Source organism: Rhinopithecus bieti, unplaced genomic scaffold, assembly GCF_001698545.2.
Source record: "Rhinopithecus bieti isolate Rb0 unplaced genomic scaffold, ASM169854v2 scaffold_33652, whole genome shotgun sequence".
Classification (NCBI taxonomy): Eukaryota; Metazoa; Chordata; class Mammalia; order Primates; family Cercopithecidae; genus Rhinopithecus; species Rhinopithecus bieti.
Window position 1 is genome coordinate 4376920 of NW_016814761.1, and position 21275 is coordinate 4398194.

The following is a 21275-nucleotide window of genomic DNA, read 5'->3' on the forward strand; positions in this document are numbered from 1 at the left end:
TTTTTTTTTTTTTTTTTTTTTTTTTTTGAAAAATGTCTAGGCTCATTGCTATAGCTGTTTTTCTTCAAGACTTTTAATTTGGACTTCTACACGCTTAACAAATGCTTTATTACAAATTCAGCGAAGTTCTGACGACTTATGTTAACTATCTTATTACCAATGGTAAAACAAAACAAAAAAACCAAAAGCCATTTTGTCAACTGGCTGTGTTCCCAGGGTAAGGGAGTGCTGCTATTCTCTTTCGGAAGCACTGGAGTTCTTCACCTAACACTGGTCTTTGTGTTTCTTATTTTGTTTTAATGCTCTGGCCGGTTTTCTTTTCTTTCAAAAATGTTAAACTAAGAGTTGTACATGTCTTTGAGGTTCCTGGGATATTTTGAGACCTGTATGGAATGTGTAATGGACTGAATGAGGGTAACTGGGATTTCCTTCACCTCACTTATCTTTTCTTTGTTCTGGGAATATTCTGATTCTTCTAGCTATTTTCAAGTATACAATCAACTATTGTTAGATGCAGTCTCCCTACTGTAATATCGAATGCTCCAACTATTCCTTCTATCTAACTGTATTTCTGTGCCCACGAATCAACTTCTGTACATCCCCCACCCCGGGCCTGTGCATTTCTGACAGTGCTTATTAAAAAAGCCCAGCTGGAGTGGTTGAGCAGCCCCTGTTGCTGTGGCCACGGAAGGCCGCAGGGGAAGGCGTATTACATATGAGGAGGAGGTGGCTGGGGCCGTGTGTCTCTAAGGGAGAGCCCACAGGAAAATGAACATAAAGGAAATAAAGCGAGAAGGCTGCTTCAATCAGAGATGGTAAGATGTAAATTCTTAAAAAGGTCAGAGGAATGATTGACAATTATGTGAGTGACTCACAAAGTGAAATGATGGAAAGACTGAACTGCATGGGAGTTAAAAAAAAAAAAATCTTTTCCAGGGCAATAAAGCTCTGTCTACACAGGATAACAAATGGTTTAAAAATGGAGCCACCACTCATGCCTGTAATCCCAGCATTTTGGGAGGCCGACGCAGGCGGATCATGAGGTCAGGAGTTCCAGACTAGTCTGACCAACATGGTGGAACCCTGTCTCTACTAAAAATACAAAAAATATTAGCCAGGCGTGGTGGCAAGTGCCTGTAATCCTAGCTGTTCAGGAGGCTGAGGCAGAAGAATTGCTTGAACCCGGGAGGCGGAGGTCGTAGTGAGCCGAGATCGCGCCACTGCACCCCAGCCTGGGTGACAGAGTGAGACTCCGTGTCACACACACACACACACAAAAGCCACCCATCAGTTGCTCTGACTAGCCAGCTGCTGATAATTCGCCCTGTAATGAACTAACCAGTCCCTCTAACATCACATGCATGAGCCACGTTAAGATAGTTTCACAAACTCTAATGTCGTAAGTTCATATACAAAGTAAGTGAATATAAACAAATTCAAGTGCTGGCTTCAAAATTTTTCAGGAGTAAAACTGATTATTCAAGTATAAACTTAATTAAAGATTAATGACCAAATGATACTAGGATTAAGCCCCAAAGCAAAGTCAAGCACCACCATGGGCATGGGCACAGGGACTGCTCACGCCAGTGGGCCCCACTCTACGTGGGCAGCCAGTGGTCTCTGAACTGGCCTAGAGGAAGAGGTATGCCCAGTTATTCTACAATATGACGTTAGATGCTGCGGGGGTTTCCTTGACAATTTCAGTTCTAAGTAAAAATTATTGGCCCTATGTGTGAAATGCTATTTTAAGGATGATTTCTTCCACAGTACTGCATTCAAAAGTTTCCCTAAATAATGAAAAGTTCCTCAATCCAGCAAAAAGTGGAATCAGTAAAACTGGCATGTTTTGTTTGTTAGATTATTAACGTCTACAACTTAAAACTGTCAATTAAGAAAAGCCCTTTAAAAAAATCATTACTGGTTGGGCGTGGTGGCTCATGTCTGTAATCCCAGAACATTGGGAAGCAGAGGCAGGTGGATCACCTGAGGTCAGGAGTTTGAGACCAGCCTGGCCAACATGGTGAAACCCTGTCTCTACTAAAAATACAAAAATTAGCTGGGTGTGGTGGTGCACGCCTGTAATACCAGCTACTCAGGAGGCTGGGGCAGGAGAATTGCTTGAACCCAGGAGACATAGGTTGCAGTCAGCTGAGATTGCGCCACTGCACACCAGCCTGGGCGACAGAGTGAGCCTCCATCTAAAAAAAGAAAACAAAAACAAAACAAAACAAAAAAAATTGTTCCTGTCTTATGGCTTTTAATTGGCTGATAGGACTTTGGCACTTGAATTCTTGTTCATGAAAATAATTTTGTTGTTGCAATTATGCATTTTGTGGAGCACTGGGCACCATACAGATCTGAAAATGAACTTGTAGTAAATTAAACATTTTTTGTTAAATCTGTTAGACACCATGGTTTTAATTTCACCATCTACTAATGATACATCTTACTCTTACTATGTAAAATGTTCAATGTAATAAAAGGAATAGACGGAAGGTTTGGGAATTCTTTTTTTTTTTAAGCTTATGAATCCTTTTGTTTTGAAGCCAAAAATATTCTGGCCTGTCAATAATTGATTATACTCTAAAAGGAAAGAAAACAGATATTAGTTATTTCTGATGGTACAGACCATCAAATTAAACTTGAGCTATGCTACTGGAAGTCCTTCTAGATTTGGAAAGTAAATCATTTTCCTATATGCTAAGAGAATCCTGAAAGACAGAAATATGAAGATTCTTGGTTCTATTTATTCACTTTCCACATTATGTCTAATGAAACTTCATCACAATCGGTCTCTCACTTATTGTTCTCTTAGACTGAAAAAATGGAGGCTCCTGAAAAATGTAATATCCTAATATTTTTTAGACTTTCATTTGCACATAAAACAGGACAAATGCCCCAGAATTCCATTAAAGTTTCTTGCAAACCGGATAATCAAATTGCCTGGATTTCTATTATTAGAAGTCAAGACAAGCAACTCCGCTGTCAAGAGAAATTGGCAGAGGTTGTTTCTTTAAGTTCTAGGCTAAATTCCACCCCACCCCCTTTTTCCTAAAACTATAAAATATAATGTTTATCTCATGGATAAATTTGTTTCTTAGACTATTTTTTAAAATCATAGCATAGCAGGAGTTAAAACAAATATCCTAAACATCATCTTGAATCATTTAAAAATCCTTTTGATAAACCAAGCTAACTGGAGGCAGGTATATAGTTAACAGCTTGACCCCTGAAGGTACATTCCATTTCTTCCTTTAAAAAATATTAACTGTTAAGAGGTAGAAACTCTCTTGAAGTCAAACGGTAAAATTGTCCCTTTAAAACAAATGTAAATAATGACTTTTACAGGTTCGCTATCTAGTTTGTCATTGTCATTTAACTTTCATTACAGAGTTAGAAGGAATATTTACAGCCCAGTGAGGTTAGAGAGGAGAGCCAGCCTGAGTTTGTGCGCTGTCATTTCCCAAATGTTCTAGAGCGAGTACCGAGTATAGCTCAGTTAAGGAATTTCCAGTAATTTTTCCCTGGAAGATAAGGGTTTTCGCAATAATTACACAGGTTCCTGCAGAGACATGTGGATGTTTAGGGGGGCTCATCTGCTACTTAAGCAACATACTGTGCAACTATATCTTATACTCTTAAGGGCCCATGAATCACGTCCTTGATGTATTCTGAAAGAATAAGTGAAAGTACCAAAAAGAATTCTGTAACTCACTCTTAGAATCTAAAAGATGCCTGTAACCATGAGCAAATGCCATTCCGAGCTAGAGGCTGACATGCCAATGAGTGCAGTGTCATTGGAATCTAAACCGCTTATTTTAACACAGTGCCCTACAAATACTGACATTTTGTTTTGACAGTTACAGGAAAGTTAGCTAAAGGATATTTTCATTACTATATTTCCCAGAGTTTAATTTGGAAGGCCTCCTAGACCAATTTTCCTCCTTGAGAACAGAAAAGAAATATATACAAGACTTAAAGAGAAGTTCTGAAATTAAAGGTGGTTTCCTTTCCCTTTAGATATTTAAGAATAAGAGGAATTGATAACTTCAAGAAGGACACCAGCCCACAGAGAGGAGGCAAGCCTCTAACAGAAAAGTCCTGATCCTTTCAGACATCCAGAAAGTGTGTGCATAATGGGAAACAGGCACTTCAAACAACGTCATAAACGGTCACAAGAAAATAAGTTACTTTGAAAAGAACTCAATCTTTCAGCTGCTTCGTGTACAACTTATCCTGACTGAGGCTGACAAGCAGGTGACGGACGCTTAATCATAATCTTACTTTATGTTCTTTTAATCACCAGATGATAGTTAATTAGTTATCATAGAATCAGAAAAACACTCGTATGAAAGGAGAGTTCTGGAAACCATTGGTTTCTAGGATTGGACACCTGCAAAGAGCTTATTTCAATTTCTTTGAAAAGAATCAACATATAGTAGCAGCTAATTAATAATTTTTCTCTTCTGTTCAGTCCTGAGAGTTTTAAAAAATGGCCCCGTATCGTAAGAAAACCAAAAAATGTTTATAGATGGGCATATGTCTCAATTCCTTTGAAATCTAGCCTCTTCTCTATAATAAATTATTATAAAGAAAATATGAAATGTGTATTAGATCATTGCTTAGTCAGGTTAATAATCCAAAATGTGTTCAAAATAAAACACTGCTTCTGACTTTAATATTCATCTTTGCATTTTAGAAGCAAATGAAATAAGTAAAAACATTCTTTTCCTGCTTTCACAGAGTATGGATTATGGATCTGAGACAGCAATTTTTTGTTATTGTTGTTGCTAAGCATTAAAAGGATATTACATGAGAAACAGTGCTGAGTCAACTTCCTAGACAGACTGACGAAAGTGAGGGAAGAGGCCTGAAAAATGCATTAAGTACAAGCTTCATATCACTCATTCTGTTAATAAAACATGTGGCTACAATAAAACAGAATCACACCCTACATATGGGAGGGAGTGTGAGAAATCATGAAATCAGCAAAGGGCTGATGAGATGGACCCACATTGGGCTTGGTACAGTAAAACATCACAGTAATATCAGAGACATCCAGATGCCTCACCAGTTAAGATGAGCTCAGAAGACCTTGCCTTTTTCCATGCACCGAGATACCATACAATCACCAATAGCTACTGCTGGGTTTGGTGGAAAAAAGGTCATAGATTTGCACCATCTTTTGGTAAAATAAGACAGAAAGGGTCGCACACGCTTTGCCTCTTCGGTAATGCGTCAAGGAACCTGTTTTTATTTTGTTGTCATGGAGATAGAGGCCCAGCAGTGGGAATTCTACAGACATACTAGGGCGGTGCCCAGATGCCTGGGATCCATCTGGATGTATACAGAAGAAAGTCAAACTACTTTCAGGTGTGAAGCGCCTGGCCCTGCGAATCACATGGCTTCTCTAGGAGCTTGCTAATTTAGCACTGGGGAGGAAGCAAAATCCTAGGGGAATGGAGCATCCATGTGTCTTTTAAACAAAACGAAGTTAGAATTTTTACTAACGACATTCTTTCTCTATGATTTCAGAAGATAAAAAAAAATTCCAAATTCTTAAGATATACAACAGGGAAAAGGGAATTGTTTTGTACTTAATCTGAATTATAATTTTCCCATTAAAATCTATCCATATTAAGTGGGGGGCACAAAATAATAACAATTATTTTTTAAAGTTTCAGCTGTTCAGTTTAAGGATAGCTCTGAAAATACAATTTAGTTTGAAATTCAAGCTGTTTCATTTCCTATTAAATCTTGTAAATTTCCTTCCCCTACAATACTCAGGTTGGAAGGGTGCCAAATTAGACCAGGAACAAATTTTCACCAACTTCACTTCAATGCTTTATTTTAGATTATATTAAAACCTCATTAGGCTCCCTGAGGGAAAAGAGTGTTAACCACTAACAGAGGCAGGCAAAAATAAAGGAAACAAAAAGATAAGCTACATTGTGAACAAGGAAAGCTCCTCAGTTGGTCTGAGGATGCTGTACAAGCTACAAGAAACTTATCACCAAGACCAGGTAAATGACTAGGGTTGGAGCTTCGTCTTTGACCCTCAGGCTAGTAAGGACTAGTCAGGTTTGTCAAAGTGGCATATGTCTTTATTGCGATTTCCACATGGGATCTGGTGGAAGGCGGGTGGGTAGAAGGGAAGGCAGACTGTAACCTTTAAAGACTGTATACCTTTATACAATACCAATGTGCCTGAGTCTCCCGTTAACAGGCTGAAAACTGGGCAGGCATACGCAAGACTGGGTGCAAGATTCAATGGAATGTCAAATGAAACTTAGAATTTATTAATGTATTTACATAATTTATAATCTTTAAGCAATGGCCTCATAAATATAGACTACAACTTTACATATGCTAAGCAACAGATACTTGCTTTTCCCCACCAAAATACTTGGGTTAAAAAATAATTGACAGCATTTACACCACCTTCTTCACTTCCTCTCTTCTTTCTTTTTAAACCATTGCTAGTCAGTTCAGAACATATGTAATTCAATTTATTCTGGGCAGCTTCTCTACCATCACCATCTTGATCATGAGAGCTTATTTAAAAAGGTGCCAATAACGTGTTTGGTGGCACACACCATGACAAGGTCAGAAGCAAACCCAGGGTGAGCTAGGCATCTGCTGCTATCATTGTTAATTTACTGTACGTATCCTAGGCTAACATGTTCAATGAAAAGTGCTTTAGAGATGGCAGAAATGAAATCATTTCCATCAGTCCTATAAATAACCCATTTTAGCTTCAGATAATCATTGTCCTCCCTCCACTTAAACTATCCTACTACATTTTAAACGATACAACTCCCTCTAACAGTGGTAACAGAAACCAAGGAAATTATAATCTCCACAAGGTCTTTTTTTCCCTTAAGAACCACGAAAGTGCTAATTTTCCCTTTACAAATGTTACATAAAATCTTGATTACAAAACTACTCAACAACTTAATCCTACCATCCATAAAGTTATATGTTCCTTTTCAGCAAAGTCAAAAGCCAACGATGTAGTCCCTTTGTACACTAGAGATTCTTTACATAATAGAAGTTCACAGACTACAATATCATTGCTGCAGTCTTTGGAGAGCAGAACTGGTCAATTTCCGTGAATCCTTTTGTACGGAGAAGACTCAAGCCTGGCTAGATGAAAACTGGTGGCGGGACCCCAGTCCTCCTGTTAACTTTCAGGACCACCTACTTCATCATCAAGTCTGAGAGGCTGAGGTTCGGTCAGCAGCAGCTCCGCTTTGGCTCTGAAGGCTGTCTTCGGAGTTTGAAGCCCTTACCGCCAGATGGCGGGTTGGCGTCAGTGGATGGAATTCTTCGACCTAAACCAAGATGAGAAGAGGGAAGGGAGTGAGCTTTAACTTTCTTAGACACAACAATTTTGCAGATGCAATTTGACAGGTTTCACTGAAGTTTAAAAAAAAAAAGTTTAATAAACTTTTTATACTCAAATAATTTTAGATTTATACAAAAGTTGCAAAGATGATAGAGCTCCTGTGTACCTCCCACCCAGTTTCCCCCAGTGCTGACATATTATCATGGGACATTTGTCAAAATGAAGAGTTCAACATTGCCACATCACTATTGACTCCAGACTTTTTTCAGATAGCATCAGTTTTTCCGCAGGTCCTGTTTCTGCCCCAGGATCCAAATAAGGATATCACACAGCACTTAATAAAAGCTTTTTGATTAAAAAAAGCCACACATTAAAAACATTTTGTTTTGAGTAGGTAATACATACGATTTATTTTTAAAAAGTTCAATCAGAACATGGCTGTCCCTCTGTCTCATGACAAGGCCACCACTGTGGCCCATTTCTCGAACACACTTCCAGAGACATATATGCACAAACACTCAGGCACACCTACATCCCTACCCATCTCCCCTTTCCAAGGCCAAATGGGGCAAGAAATAAAGCAAACCATAGGCACCATTCTCCACCATGATACTTTTACTCAACACATCCTGGGGACTGTGGCATCATAGTACATGGAGAAAGAGCTGCCTACTTTTTTTTTTGAGACAGGTTTATCTGCTCTGTCACCTAGGCTGGAGTGTAGTGGCATAATCCGGCTCACTGCAGCCTAAGCTTCCTAGGTTCAAGCGATTCTCCCACCTCAGCCTCCCGAGTAGCTGGGACTACAAGCATGTACCACCATGCCTGGCTAATTTTTATATTTTTAGTAGAGACGGGTTTCGCCATGTTGGCCAGGCTGGTCTCGAACTCCTGACCTCAAGCAATCTGCCTGCCTTAGCCTCCCAAAGTGCTGGGATTACTGGTGTGAGCCACTGTGCCTGGCCTGCTGCCTTCTTTTTAACAGCTCTACAATATTGCATTTGCAGATGTTCCACCATTCATTTAACCATTTCTCTATTGATGGATATTTAGTTTGTTTCCAACATTTTGATGTTATTAACAAAGATGCAAGAAGCATCTTTGTGAACTTACGAGTATATGCGTAGGATTAATGCCAGGAGTGGAAGAGCTAGGTCATGGTATTCTACTCTTGGGTATTTGTCTGACACATACATTGTATTCCAGTGTCTATCTAGCATAAATGCAGGAGGAATGTGCAATTTAAATTTTGACAGATGCTGCCAAATTACTCTCTGAAGAGGCTGTGCCACTACATTCTCCTATCAACAATGCATGAGAATGAACAGGTTTCACTTCACTGCTCCGTGAAGCATAATGTCAATTTCGAGAGAATCCTTAAATCACCTATCTACCTAACTGGCTGATAACTCAAGGGTTGCTTCTTGTACAAAGGCTTTCCTGACACTCTCCCACTTCCTTACTCTCTAACATCTCAGACACTACAATCAATCAGGACACCAGAAACAGGTTATAACACATACCTCCTATCTGTTTACACGACTATCTCCCTCGCATTAGATCCTAAGCTCTTCTAGGGAAGAGATCCTATTTGTCCATCTTTATGTTTCCAGTACCTTATCAGCACAATACCCGACACAGAAGTATTTTATAAACATGGAATAAATGGACATGCACTTTTTTTTGACATTAACAAGGCTAAGATGGCCTCTCCACTGACTTTCAGGTTCTGTCAAGCCTTGAGCCTCCACCACTTTGAGCTGTCTGCAGATCTGTGTGGGGAGTACACAGCATGGTTTCCATATTGAGAAAGTATCTCCCAGTGTCTTGTAACTACTTTTCAAATGACTAGACCCTGCTGTGAATATACTACAAATTTGTTTAAAAGTTTTACCCAAGCTTCTTGTCATTATTCTCAATAAATGGATATTGAAATATAGCTGGTATCTAAGAGACATCTGTGAAGTATGACATCAAAAAATTGTTGAATAAATAATATTTTTAAAAGAAAGAAGAGGAGAATATTTTCATGAGCTGGGAATAGGTAATGATTTCTAAAACAGCAACCAAAAAACTGAAAGCAGCTAAACATAAAGGAAAACAAGGATCAATTAGATTATATGAAGATTAAAAACTTCAATCCATTGAAGGAGTTGACTAAAAAAAAAGGCAAGCCATATAGTAGAAGATATTTCCAATATACATAGTCAATAAGTGACTCATCTCCAAAATAAAGAACTATAAAACATTAAGAAGAAGGCAGGTAACCCAACAGGAAAACAAGCAAAAGACTTAACAGGCCCTTCACAAAGGAGGACATGTAGATATGACAAATGTAAATCAATATTCGGAAATGTGCTCAACTTCATTAACTGTCATGAAAATAGAGATCACTGCCTACCCACCAGAGACAGAAAGTGACCAGACTTCTCATACACTACTGGTATGGGTGTCAACTAGTACAACTACCACTTTGAAAACTGGTTGGCGGTAAAGCTGTACTGAATGCATGCATATTCAATGACCAGCAATTTTTCTTGTGGGTATAAATACACCTAACATATGTTCACCAAAGAATATGATCAGAATGTTTAGAGCAGTACTGTTTGTAATAACTCTAAATTGGAAACAGCTCCCCACATGTCTATCAACAGCAGAATGGATAATTATATTGTGGGTATTCTTCACTGCCCCCTTACCCCCACAACTTGGACCCTGACACTGACATGCACAAACCAGTCATGAGAATGGATCATTCACAGCTAGAGGCAATGACATGGATGGTCTAAAAATGTAATGCAGAATGAAAGAAGCCAGACACACAAGAGGAAACAGAGTATGTTTTTAAAAATATAAAGTACAAAATATATGTAAAACAAAACCAGATAAACCAATTTGAGAATTAGTATCAGGATGGTTACCCTTGGGTGTAGGAATGGCCATGTCCCAACCAGAGTGCCAAGCACTGGAGTATATGCAGTTTGTGAAAATTCACTGAGCCTTGTACTTCTGATATGTGCACATTTCTGTGTCTACCACACTTCAATACAAAGTCAGTGTGCCAGACACTGTGCTCATGCAGTATTACTAAACCAGTGGACAATAAAGTCTATGTACATGTCTCTCAATTTTTCTAATCTTTGTGAACATATATGTTTTATTTTTCACAGTTAAAATGAATCTGTATATACTAGTTTTCATATAAGAATTTCATTGTTGGTTTACTACTACCTTCCTTTGTTTTTTTTTTTTTTTTTTTTTGGAGACGGAGTCTTGCTTTTGTTGCCCAGGCTGGAGTGCAATAGCGAGATCTTGACTCACTGCAATCTCCACCCGCCAGGTTCAAGCGATTCTCCTGCCACAGCCTCCCAAGTAGCTGGGATTACAGACATGCACCACCATGCCTAGCTAATTTTGTATTTTTAGTAGAGATGGGGTTTCACCATGTTGGCCAGGCTGGTCTCGAACTCCTAACCTCAGGTAATCCACCCACGATGGCTTCCCAAAGTGCTGGGATTACAGGTGTGAGCCACCATGTCTGGCCTACCTTCCTGTTTTTAATACCACTAAAGTAAAGAACACAAAAAGATAGCGGTAATTTTAACATACTCATGACACCACACACTTAAGATATTTTAACTTGAACTCTGAAAAATTCCCAACTGGCTTTATGTTGCCTTTCAAAAATTCATCTGGGTACCTGCTGTTTACATCTAGGACAACAATAAACATGATTTTTGTTTTTTTAAGAGAGAGGGTTTTGCTCTGTCACCTAAGCTGGAGTGCAGTGGTGCAAACAATGGCTTATTGCAGCCTCAAATTCCTGGGCTCAAGCCATCCTCCCACCTCGGCTTCCCAAGTGGCTGGGACTAAAGGTGCATGCCAGAATGCCCTAGTATTTTTATTTTATTATTTTTTAAGACAGAGAGTTATACTGTTGCCCAGGGTGGTCTTAAACTCCTGACCTCAAGTGATCCACCTGCCTCAGCCTCTGGAAAAGCTGGGATTATAGGTGACAACCACCATGCGCAGGCACATCATGACCTTTTTTTTTTTTTTTTTTTTGAGATGAAGTCTTGCTCTGTCCCGCCCAGCGCCCTGGAGTGGCAGTGGGCCGGATCTCAGCTCACTGCAAGCCTCCCGCCCTCCTGGGGTTCACCGCCATTCTCCTGCCTCAGCCTCCCTGAGTACTGGGAATAGCAGGCCCCCGCCACTCGCCTGGCTAGTTTTTTTTGTATTTTTTTAGTAGAGACGGGTTTTCACCATGTTAGCCAGGATGGTCCTCGATCTCCTGATCTCGTGATCCGCGCGTCCTTCAGGATCGCAAAGTGCTGGCGGACTTACAGGCTTGAGCCACCGTGCCCGGCCACATCATGACTTTTTAACACTGAAATGAAGGGGCTGGCCTAGAGGGTGCAGTAAGTAGTTCACTGGCCATATCTGGCAGCAGATGGGCTCCTCAGGCCTGCAAAGGACTCTGAAAATACTTAAATGATTGGCCAGATCTAAACAATGGGACACGTAAAAAAAAATGTGAAAACAACCTTAGTAACCAGGGACCCACATTCCAGTGTGGCCCCAGTTGATGGAGCTGGGCCTGGCCTTAGTGGGGTTCCCAGGGCTTCACCTGGGCCTGCTCTGCTCATGGGTCATCCTTGCCTGGCCGTGGTGGGCTCTGGAGTGCATGCCCCTTCTTGACCCAATGGCAAAGGACCCACTCTGCTTCAGTCCCCTTGGCTCTCAACCACATGGTGGATCGTAACGCTACATCCACCCTGCTCTCATGGCTTTCTGCTTTTCTCCACCTGGAAGTCTGACATGTTCCGTTCATGTGACTCCCCACACCTCTGCAGGGCCTGCTCCCTTGGATCTCAGCTCTGATAGCATCTCCTTAGAGAGGCCTTCCCTGATTGCTTGCAGACATTCCTTCACTTCATCCTAAATTATTTTCTTCGTATCAGTTATTAAGATCTGAAATGATCCTATTTATTTGGTGTTCACTGTCTGTTTCCCTCTGTAGAATGTGCACTCCAGGAGAGCAGGGGCTGCGTCTATCTTCTTCATGGCTATTTCCCCTGAGCCTGGAACAGCTCCCAATAAATATTTTGATGAATTTGAATGAAATGAATAAACATAGATACAATCTGTAGAGGATCCCAAAGGCATGCAGCAGCCCCTCTCCCATCTAGTACCATCATATTAACACTTCTGGAAAGGGAAGGGAAAGAGGGAAAACAGGTCTTACCTTTCACTTGCCTAGTATTATTTTTGAGGGTTTTCTTACAGTGCAAGTATACCTGCATTTCATTTTCCTTTATTCATTTTGTTCATTTTCAATGACCTTGGACGACTAACGGAAACATATTTAAACAGAGAAAGAAATGGGACTGCTTTCATGACCTCAACACCCTGTGCATTATTTATTCAGTAGCAACATTCTTTCCAGAAGGGCAACAGCTCTTCAGCAACTATAACATGATATGAAAACCGGCCATTACTCTTACCTTCTCCAATCTCGTTTCACTGATCACAGTATCAGAGACTAGACTGCTCTAAGTAAGATAGGAATTCTAACTAGGAAGATCATTCTGTGTTAAGTTGCTTTTACAGAGGAAATGGATAAGGCACAGAGATACTCACTAATTTCTATAAAGAGTTCATTTATGTTTATCGCGTTTTTTGCGCTGGTCTCTACAAAAATTGCATGAATAGAGTCGGCGTAGTCCTTTGCATCTCTCTCCATGACTTCTCTGAAAGGCAACAACTACGTATCAGAAATTCTACCCACAAAGATCTTAGTTGTACTCCCACCTACCCAGTAGTTAACCAGATTTATGAGGACAAAGGATGTCCTAAATGGCTGTTGGCTGGGCCCTGAGACACGGTCTTCCTGACTACACCACATCCATGGGTAAACAAACAAAATGAAACAAAACTCAGTACTACTAGTAATGTAGCTAATGGAATGATTAGGGATGGCAGGGTTTTCTTCTCCAGCCACAATTTTTAAAAAGCCCTTGCTTTGGGAATGATGGAAGTGGCCCAGAGAAACTGCCAATAAATGTGCTTTCTGCATTCAAGTATTCTAAGTCATGGGAGCCTGGGGGCTGCTCTGATCTCAGATAATGTCGGGTGCAAAGCAACCAGTATTTCTGTAAATTGCACACCTGTCTATACATATAATATAATTAGCTCCAAATGCCTGAAATCTTAATTTCAGTTTGAAACTTTAGGACTCCAACCACACAACCAAAAGGAATTTTTCAATGTCAGAGATAAAATAAAAGCAAGATTCTTATTCTGGATATTGCTCATTAAGAAAAGGAAGACATAATAGGTATTGTAATCTCTCGCTCTAATCACTTACCTTACATCGATAAGATCACACTTATTTCCTGCAATGGCAACTACAATATTAGGTGGGCCATGCTGTCGAAGCTCTTTCACCCAATTCTTTAATGTTGAAAATGTCTCCTGTTACACAAAAAAAGGAGAGCAACTGGAGATCTAACCAACCAAAAGAGAGTTTTCAAAACAATCTAAAGAAAGCTATATAGTCTTACTTCTTTTGTGATATCATAAACAATTATAGCTGCAGCCGACCCTCGATAGTACATTGGTGCTAAGGCACGAAACTGCAGAGGAGGGAAAATAAAGAAAATTGGGAGAATTGGTTAAATACGTTTTACACTAGACTTACAAGCCCATTATCCCTGCACAAAAAGTAATCTTTCTCTTAAGCCAAAGAAAATGACATGCTGCTTTAAAGCAAATGAACCAGTAATTACCAAAGGCAAAAACTTTTAACGTAACACTGAAATGTCTCTCAGAAGATAGTTTAGAATACAGTTTTATAGGAATTAAATATGGCGCTATAAACAATTGTTTCCGCTCAAAAGGCTTTTTAATTGAACTCAGTGTTATAATTCCCAAATTCATCTGTTCAACAGTCCTTTAAACTTTGGCTTCCATAACTATCACGGAGACAAAAATAATGCTATAAATAGCTCTCCAGAGAAGTGGCTGCATTTGGATGTCATAAAGAAAACCCTGTAATCTGAACACTGATTGTCCTTCAGAAATGAGTACACATTTACATTCACTACTTGGATGAGTTTGAGACTTGCTTTTTTGATCTCTCCATGCATGTAGCAATTCCCAAATGCTGGCTACAGATCTAATTTCATTTACATGAATTTAACCCTGTATACACACAGCTTCTTCCCACTCGTCACCCTGGCCTCCACACCCCGTGACACACAACAGGGAGGAAAGAGAAGGGAGAGGAACAACCATTTGAACAACAGGGGTGATTCAGTGAGATATTTCTCTCGATAAGTGTGAGATGGAGGCTGTGAAGTTCTTTCCCCAGTCAACCTCGGTTCTTGGGCACACGTCCTGTGTGAGCATCTCACCCACTGAATATGATGCTAATGTTTAATGACAAGAATTTTGCCTATACTTCATTTTCGTCTTACACCCTGACTCTGAAGCCTGACCCCTACTTATGATCTGATGACACTGTATTTGCATCCTGTTGTTAATGGCGGTTTACCCCTGAACACAGGCAGGAATGATCACAGGGGAGCATTTGGTGCACATACATAAACCACATACACAACTATGGATTCTGGAACTCCCTATCCAATGAGTTTGACCTTTTGGCTTTTAAAGTTTTGTATTAATTTGAGTTTTACCAAAGAAAGTGAAGTTGTGACTGTAAGCTCCATGAGGGATGTCAGCATGTCTGCTGGGCACGCCATTTTATCTCAGGGCCTAGCATCTGACACGCTATAGATTATCAAAAATTGGTGAACAAATGAGTAAGAACTGCATGAGTGTGGGGAGCTGTCAAACTAAGTGTCAGACCTCGCTGTCCATACACAGAAACTGTTACCAGTCTTTGTGAGAGAAACCCCTGCCTCTGAGGTGAAAGCCTACTAACTTCCAATAAAGGAGACATTAAGTTTTAGAGAGAAAACAAAAATAAAGGTTATAAGCAAGAAAGCACCACAGAAAAGAAAACTATACTACTGAGTAAAAAAGAGATAAAGTGTTGGGTTGACTTCAACAGCATAAGAGAATAAAAGAAAATGAGACAGAAGTGCACAGATGGAATAAAGGTTATGGTGTTAGCTTTCATTTTTGATGTACTTATATTGGCAATGTTCTTTACAGGGTTGTGTTTTCTTTCTTCCTTCAAATTCGTAAGGTAAAACTCATACAGAGAAAAGCAAAGATCTTAACAGAAATCTGATAAACTGACAAATGTATATATCTGTGTGAGTACCATCCACTAAGATGTCAAACAGTTCTATCAACACAGAAAGTTCCTCAATATTCTTCTCACCATGTCCTTCTTCCACTTTGTTTTCATGTCCATTTTACTGGCATTATATAACCACATGGGTTTCTTTTGTTTTTTATTTGCATACTATATCCTTTTGCATTCTATAATTTTCTAACTTTGTTTTTATATTTATAGTAGTCCTCTTATAAGCAGCACATAGTTGGGTCCTGATTTTTGACAACCTTTGCCTTTTAAGTGGAAGGTTCAGCGGTTCAGCTCCTTTACATTTAATGTATTTACTAAGATATTTGGATTTAGGTCTACCATTTTGTTTTATATCTGTTCCATTTCTTTTTTTTTCTTTTCTTTTCTTTTCTTTTTTTTTTTTGAGACGGATTTTCACTCTTGTTGCCCAGGCTGGAGTGCAATGGTGTGATCTCAGCTCACCGCAGCCTCTGCCTCCCAGGTTCAAGCGATTCTCCTGCCCCAGCCTCCCAAGTAGCTGGGATTACAGGCATGCGCCACTCTGTCCAGCTAATTTTTTTTTTTTTTTTTAGTAGAGACGTGGTTTCTCCATGTTGGTCAGGCTTGTCTTGAACTCCTGACCTCAGGTGATCCACCCGCCTCGGCCTCCCAAAGTGCTGGGATTACAGGCGTAAGCCACTGTGCCTGGCCTGTATCTGTTCCATTTTTTAAAAAATTCCTGCTCCTCCTTTCTTTTCCTCTTTTGCATTGCTTGAATCTTTCTTAGTGCTCAATTTTAGTATATTAACTTCTCTATTGACTTTTGAACTGTACTTGCTTGTATTATTTAAGTCGTTGCTTTTGTAACTATAATATATACCGCACATTTTTATTTTTTTTTTTGAGACAGTCTTGCTCTGTCACCCAAGCTGGAGTGCAGTAGTGTGATCTTGGCTCACTGCAACCTCTGCCTTCCGGGTTCAGGCAATTCTTGTGCCTCAGTCTCCCAAGTAGCTGGGACTACAGGTAAGTGCCACCATGCCCGGCTAACTTTTGTATTTTTAGTAGATATGGGGTTTTGCCATGTTGGACAGGCTGGTCTTGAACTCCTGGCCTCAAATCTACCTGTCTTGGCCTTTCAAAGTGCTGGGATTACAGGTGTGAGCCACTGTGTCTGGACTACTGCACGTTTTTCTACAGTCTACTTAGAGTTTAAAATGTAGCACTTTATGTAAAATATCAGAGACTTGCAAAAGTCTAATTTCTGTTACCTTACCATTCTTTGTACTACCACTGTCAAATAATCTAAATCTACATATGCTATAAACTATACAATCCAGTGTCATAATTTTTGAATTAGTCAGTTAATTTTTGAGTAATTTAAGAAGAAAAAACAGACGTTTCTATTTGCCATTTCTAGTGGTTACTATTTCTTCCTATGGATCTGAATTACCACGCACTGTCATTTTCCTTTAGTGTGAAAAACTTTCTGGGACGGCTGCTGTTGATTTCTGTTTTGTTTTCTAAAATGTTCTTACTTTGACTTTAGATTTGAAAATGAAGTCTGGCAAATTGATAGGTTTTTGCTTTCTGCAGTTTAACGATCCTATTCCTCTGGCTTCTGGTCTCCAGTGTTCATGTGTAAAGTCAGCCATATTGACTTTACTGTGTAAAGTCAGTCATATTGTTGTTCTCCTGTTTACGTGTCTTTTACTTCTGGCTCCATTCAAGATTTTCTCTTTACCTTTGCTTTTCAGCAGTTTGACTACGACTTACTTGGATATGGTTTTCTTTGTACTTAGAGATTTGTTGAACTTCTTGAATTTGTAAGTTGATATGTTTCACCAAATTCGGGAAATTTTCAGCCATTATTTCCTGAAATCTTTTTTTTCTGTTCCTATCTCTCTCTTTGCTCCTCCTGGTTCTCCAGTTACACATATGTTAGGCTGTTTGAATTTGTCCCTTATGATACTGAGACTCTGTCTATATTTTTCTACTTTTTTTCTATTCTTCTGATTAATTTGTTCTATCACCCTCCAGTGAATTTTTCATCTTAGATATTGCAGCTTTCAGTTTTAGCATTTCCATGTGATTCTTCATTAGTTTCCATTCTGTGTGAGACTGCCCATTTGCAGTTAAGTCATTAACACTCCTTTTCCTTTTTTTTCTCCCCTTAAGAGATGGGCTTTCGCCATGTTGTCCAGGCTGGTTTGGAACTCCTCGACTCAAACAATATGACTGTTGTGGCCTCCCAAAGTGCTGGGATTACAGGCATGAGCCACTGTGCCTGGCCTACTTTTCTTTAAATCTCTGAACATATATAAAATATGTGCTTTAAATTCTGTGTCTGCAAATTCCAAGAAAAGGGTCACTTTAGGGTTTGCTTCTGCTCACTGGGTCACACCTTCCTGTTTCTTCATATGTGTAGTAGCACTGACTGTACACCGGACAGTGTGGATGATGCACCGTAGATGCTTGGTTTTTTAAAATCTTCTCTGCAGAGTATTAAGTTACTGGTGACTCATCCTGAGATTGGTTTTACACGTTGTGAGGGTGAGTCTATTTGGGTTTTTGGATTTGCCCTTAGTCCTAGGATACCGTTTCTACTCCCAAGGCATGGCCCTTCTGAAGTTTCACTGGAATGCCCAAGGTGTTTAGTGATCCCCTGTAACACAGCAGGATTGGATTGAAACTCTGAAGTCTAGCCCTGCTGTAACGAGGAGCAGCTGAAATCTCTGCTGTCTTGTCACCCTTTCCATCTACTGGTTTCTGTTGCATTTTATACTCTCTTGTGAATTCACAATTTGGGGGTCAAAAAAACTTCAGGGAAATTTATAAACAGATTTTACGGGGTCCCTCCTTGTTGAATCCCTCTTTTCTGCGATTCGCCTCCTCTTTTTCTGGCTGCTCTAGCAGTCCGAAACTCTGCACTCAACACAAGCTTTCTGCTTAAGTCCTAGCTACCCTGTGCCACACGAACTGGGAAGTGCCCACTGGGGAAAAGCTGTAAAAATGTGGATCTTACACAAGAAAGCTCCCCTTTGTAGTCCCTGACTGCATTTGGTTGCTCTGCAGTGCCTTCAAACGGTTGTTTTTTAAATGTTTTGTCCAGAGTTTATACATACTTGTTATCTGTGGCAGGCCAAGCCACTCTGCTATTACTGACATGGAAACTTTGATGTCCTTCTGATGCAAAGAAAGAAGGTGGAGGCATGTAAGAGACTCAAAAGACGTCAGCACATCTCTGCTGCAAACTCGGCTCTCAATCAGGTGACGGCAAACTTTTTCTGGTAAAGACCAGGTAGTAAATATTCTGGCTTTATGTGTCACATCATCTCTGCTGCAACTACTCAACTCTATTATTGTAGAGTGAAGGTAGCCATAGATCAAGCTTGTCTAACCTGCGGCCTGTTATGTGGCCCAGGACAGCTGTGAATGTGGCCCAACACAAATCCATAAACTTTCTTAAAACACTCAGCTGTTTTTGTGATTTTCTTTTTTTAAAGCTCATCAGCTATCGTTAGCGTATTTTATATGCGGCCTAAGACAACTCTTCCAATGTAGCCCAGGGAAGCCAAAAGACTGGACATCCCCGCCATAGATAATAAACAAACAAGCCTGGCTATATTCCATGAAAGCTTTATTTACAAAAACTGGTGGCAGGTTGGATTTGGCCCAGAAACATATGTGTAAATTCTGTCTGCAAATTCTAATAATGGGATCACTTTTGGGTTTGCTTCTACTCACAGAGTCAGGTCTTGCTGCTCTTCAAGTGGATGGTAACTGAGCACTGGCCAGTGGGGATGATGCACTGCAGACTCTGGTCTCTGGGACTGTCTGCCCCAACTCTAGACGATACTAAGCCACTATACTTGTTCCTGATTTTAAACAGGAGAACAATTCCTTACATGACTACCGTGACAATAAATAAGTCTGAGTCTTCCTAGTGTTCCCATCTCTGTAAAAACAGTCATTGGGAGAAATCACATTAAGATGTAGGAATGTAAATCTTTAAAGACTGGATGCAATGTCTATTAGACTCCGGTTAAGAAGCTTTCTTTTTTTTTTTTGAGATGGAGTCTCACTCTGTGGCCCAGGCTGGAGTGCAATGGTGCGATCTCGGCTCAATGTAACCTCTGCCTCCCGGGATCAAGTGATTCTCCTGCCTCAGCCTTCCGAGTAGCTGGGACCACAGGTGTGCACCACCATGCCTGGCTAATTTTTGTACTTTTAGTAGAGATGTGGTTTCACCATGTTGGCCAGGCTGGTCTTGAATTCCTGACCTCAGGTGATCCACCTGCCTTGGCCTCCCAAAATGCTGGGATTACAGGCGTGAGCCACTATGCCTGGTCAAGAAACTTTCTTTTATACAATCACATACAGATGGCAAGCATTTGACATGTTCTTACTACATGTATGGTGTCTTTATGATGCTGCTTAATGTATGTGTTGTGTCTGTCTCAATACTACTGCAGGAGTCTTTGTTACTGAAGGATAATTGGTGGACAAAGGGTGACTTCAAATGCATTCATTCAAGATAGCAAACAATAGGGACAAAATGGTCTCACAAAGGCTCTATCTTGAGAAGATAAATTCAAAATCGTAAAATCAAGTTTAATTTTATCTAGTATTTGAAAAACCTTAGGTTTATTATTGCAGCCAGGAGCTAATTTTCTGGATGAACACCGAGTCGAACTTGATTGATAACTTGGCTAAGAGTCTTCTGATAAAACTACATGCTAGCACAATACGATATCCTTCATTTCATGTTTGACTTTCATAGTCTTATCATAAAAATGACAAATTTTTACAAAAATATTTGAAGGCTTCATCAATTTTCCCTAGGCCCCTGTTAACCCTTTGATACACAAACCATTATCTTCTGAAGCACTCATATCATCATCCTGAGCAGTATCCTTCTTCATTTCAGTTAACAAGATCCCTACCGTCAAGGGCTTCACAGGACATTTGAGAAATTCTCCAAAATCACTTTCATTGACTTAATGAAATCACTTTGCAATCCAATGTAGCTGGACCATTAGAAAGACAACTCATCTGCCAAAACTATGTGCAGTACGAGATGTCAAACGGGGAGGTTGGGGAGGGTGTTTGAATAGTCAGTTCATCAAAAGGGTTTTCATTTTATGACAATTCTGGTTCTATAATAAATCTCCTAACTACAAAGAATAATAAACACACAACGCCAGAAATTTATAATTTGAGTCATGCACTACTCACATGGTAAGAGTAGGTAGAGGAGCTGTCCTTATCTGTGTCTAAGTAGGGCTGGCAATCAGTAGACATAAACCTATGGGCATCAATACCATGTGCCAGGGGCTGAGAGCAGAGACATGAAGGCAGTCCTTGCCCTCAAGGAGCTTACAGTCTAATGAAAGGCAGACAGGTAAGGAAATAGGTGACAATCCCATGGATGAGTGCAATCAAAGACTTCAGGATACAAAAGAATACTCCAAAGAGTTTATGTGCTGATTCATCCAACCAACCAATATCTGAACATCAGCTCTAGGTCAGGCACCATGCTAGACCCTGGGAGTACAGCAGTGAACAAGACACTGTGGTCCCAGCTCTTGGAGTTCCAGTCTGATGGGAGATTCTGTCAATGAAGGTAGGTAGACAGGTATCTAAGAACAATTTTTTTTTTTTTTTTTTTTT

At 40.0% G+C, this 21275-nt stretch overlaps 1 protein-coding gene across 1 annotated transcript in view; it reads right to left on the reverse strand.

The window, feature by feature from the left end:
- Positions 1-21275, reverse strand: part of RAB22A (RAB22A, member RAS oncogene family) — a 62360-nt gene continuing 41085 nt past the window's right edge. The window contains exons 4-7 of the mRNA XM_017852070.1: positions 13912-13983; positions 13716-13822; positions 12989-13098; positions 1-7334 (exon numbers count right to left, since the gene is read on the reverse strand). Coding sequence (XP_017707559.1) covers positions 7237-7334; positions 12989-13098; positions 13716-13822; positions 13912-13983 — 387 coding nt within the window. The 3' untranslated portion in view covers positions 1-7236. The remainder of the gene's footprint in view (positions 7335-12988; positions 13099-13715; positions 13823-13911; positions 13984-21275) is intronic.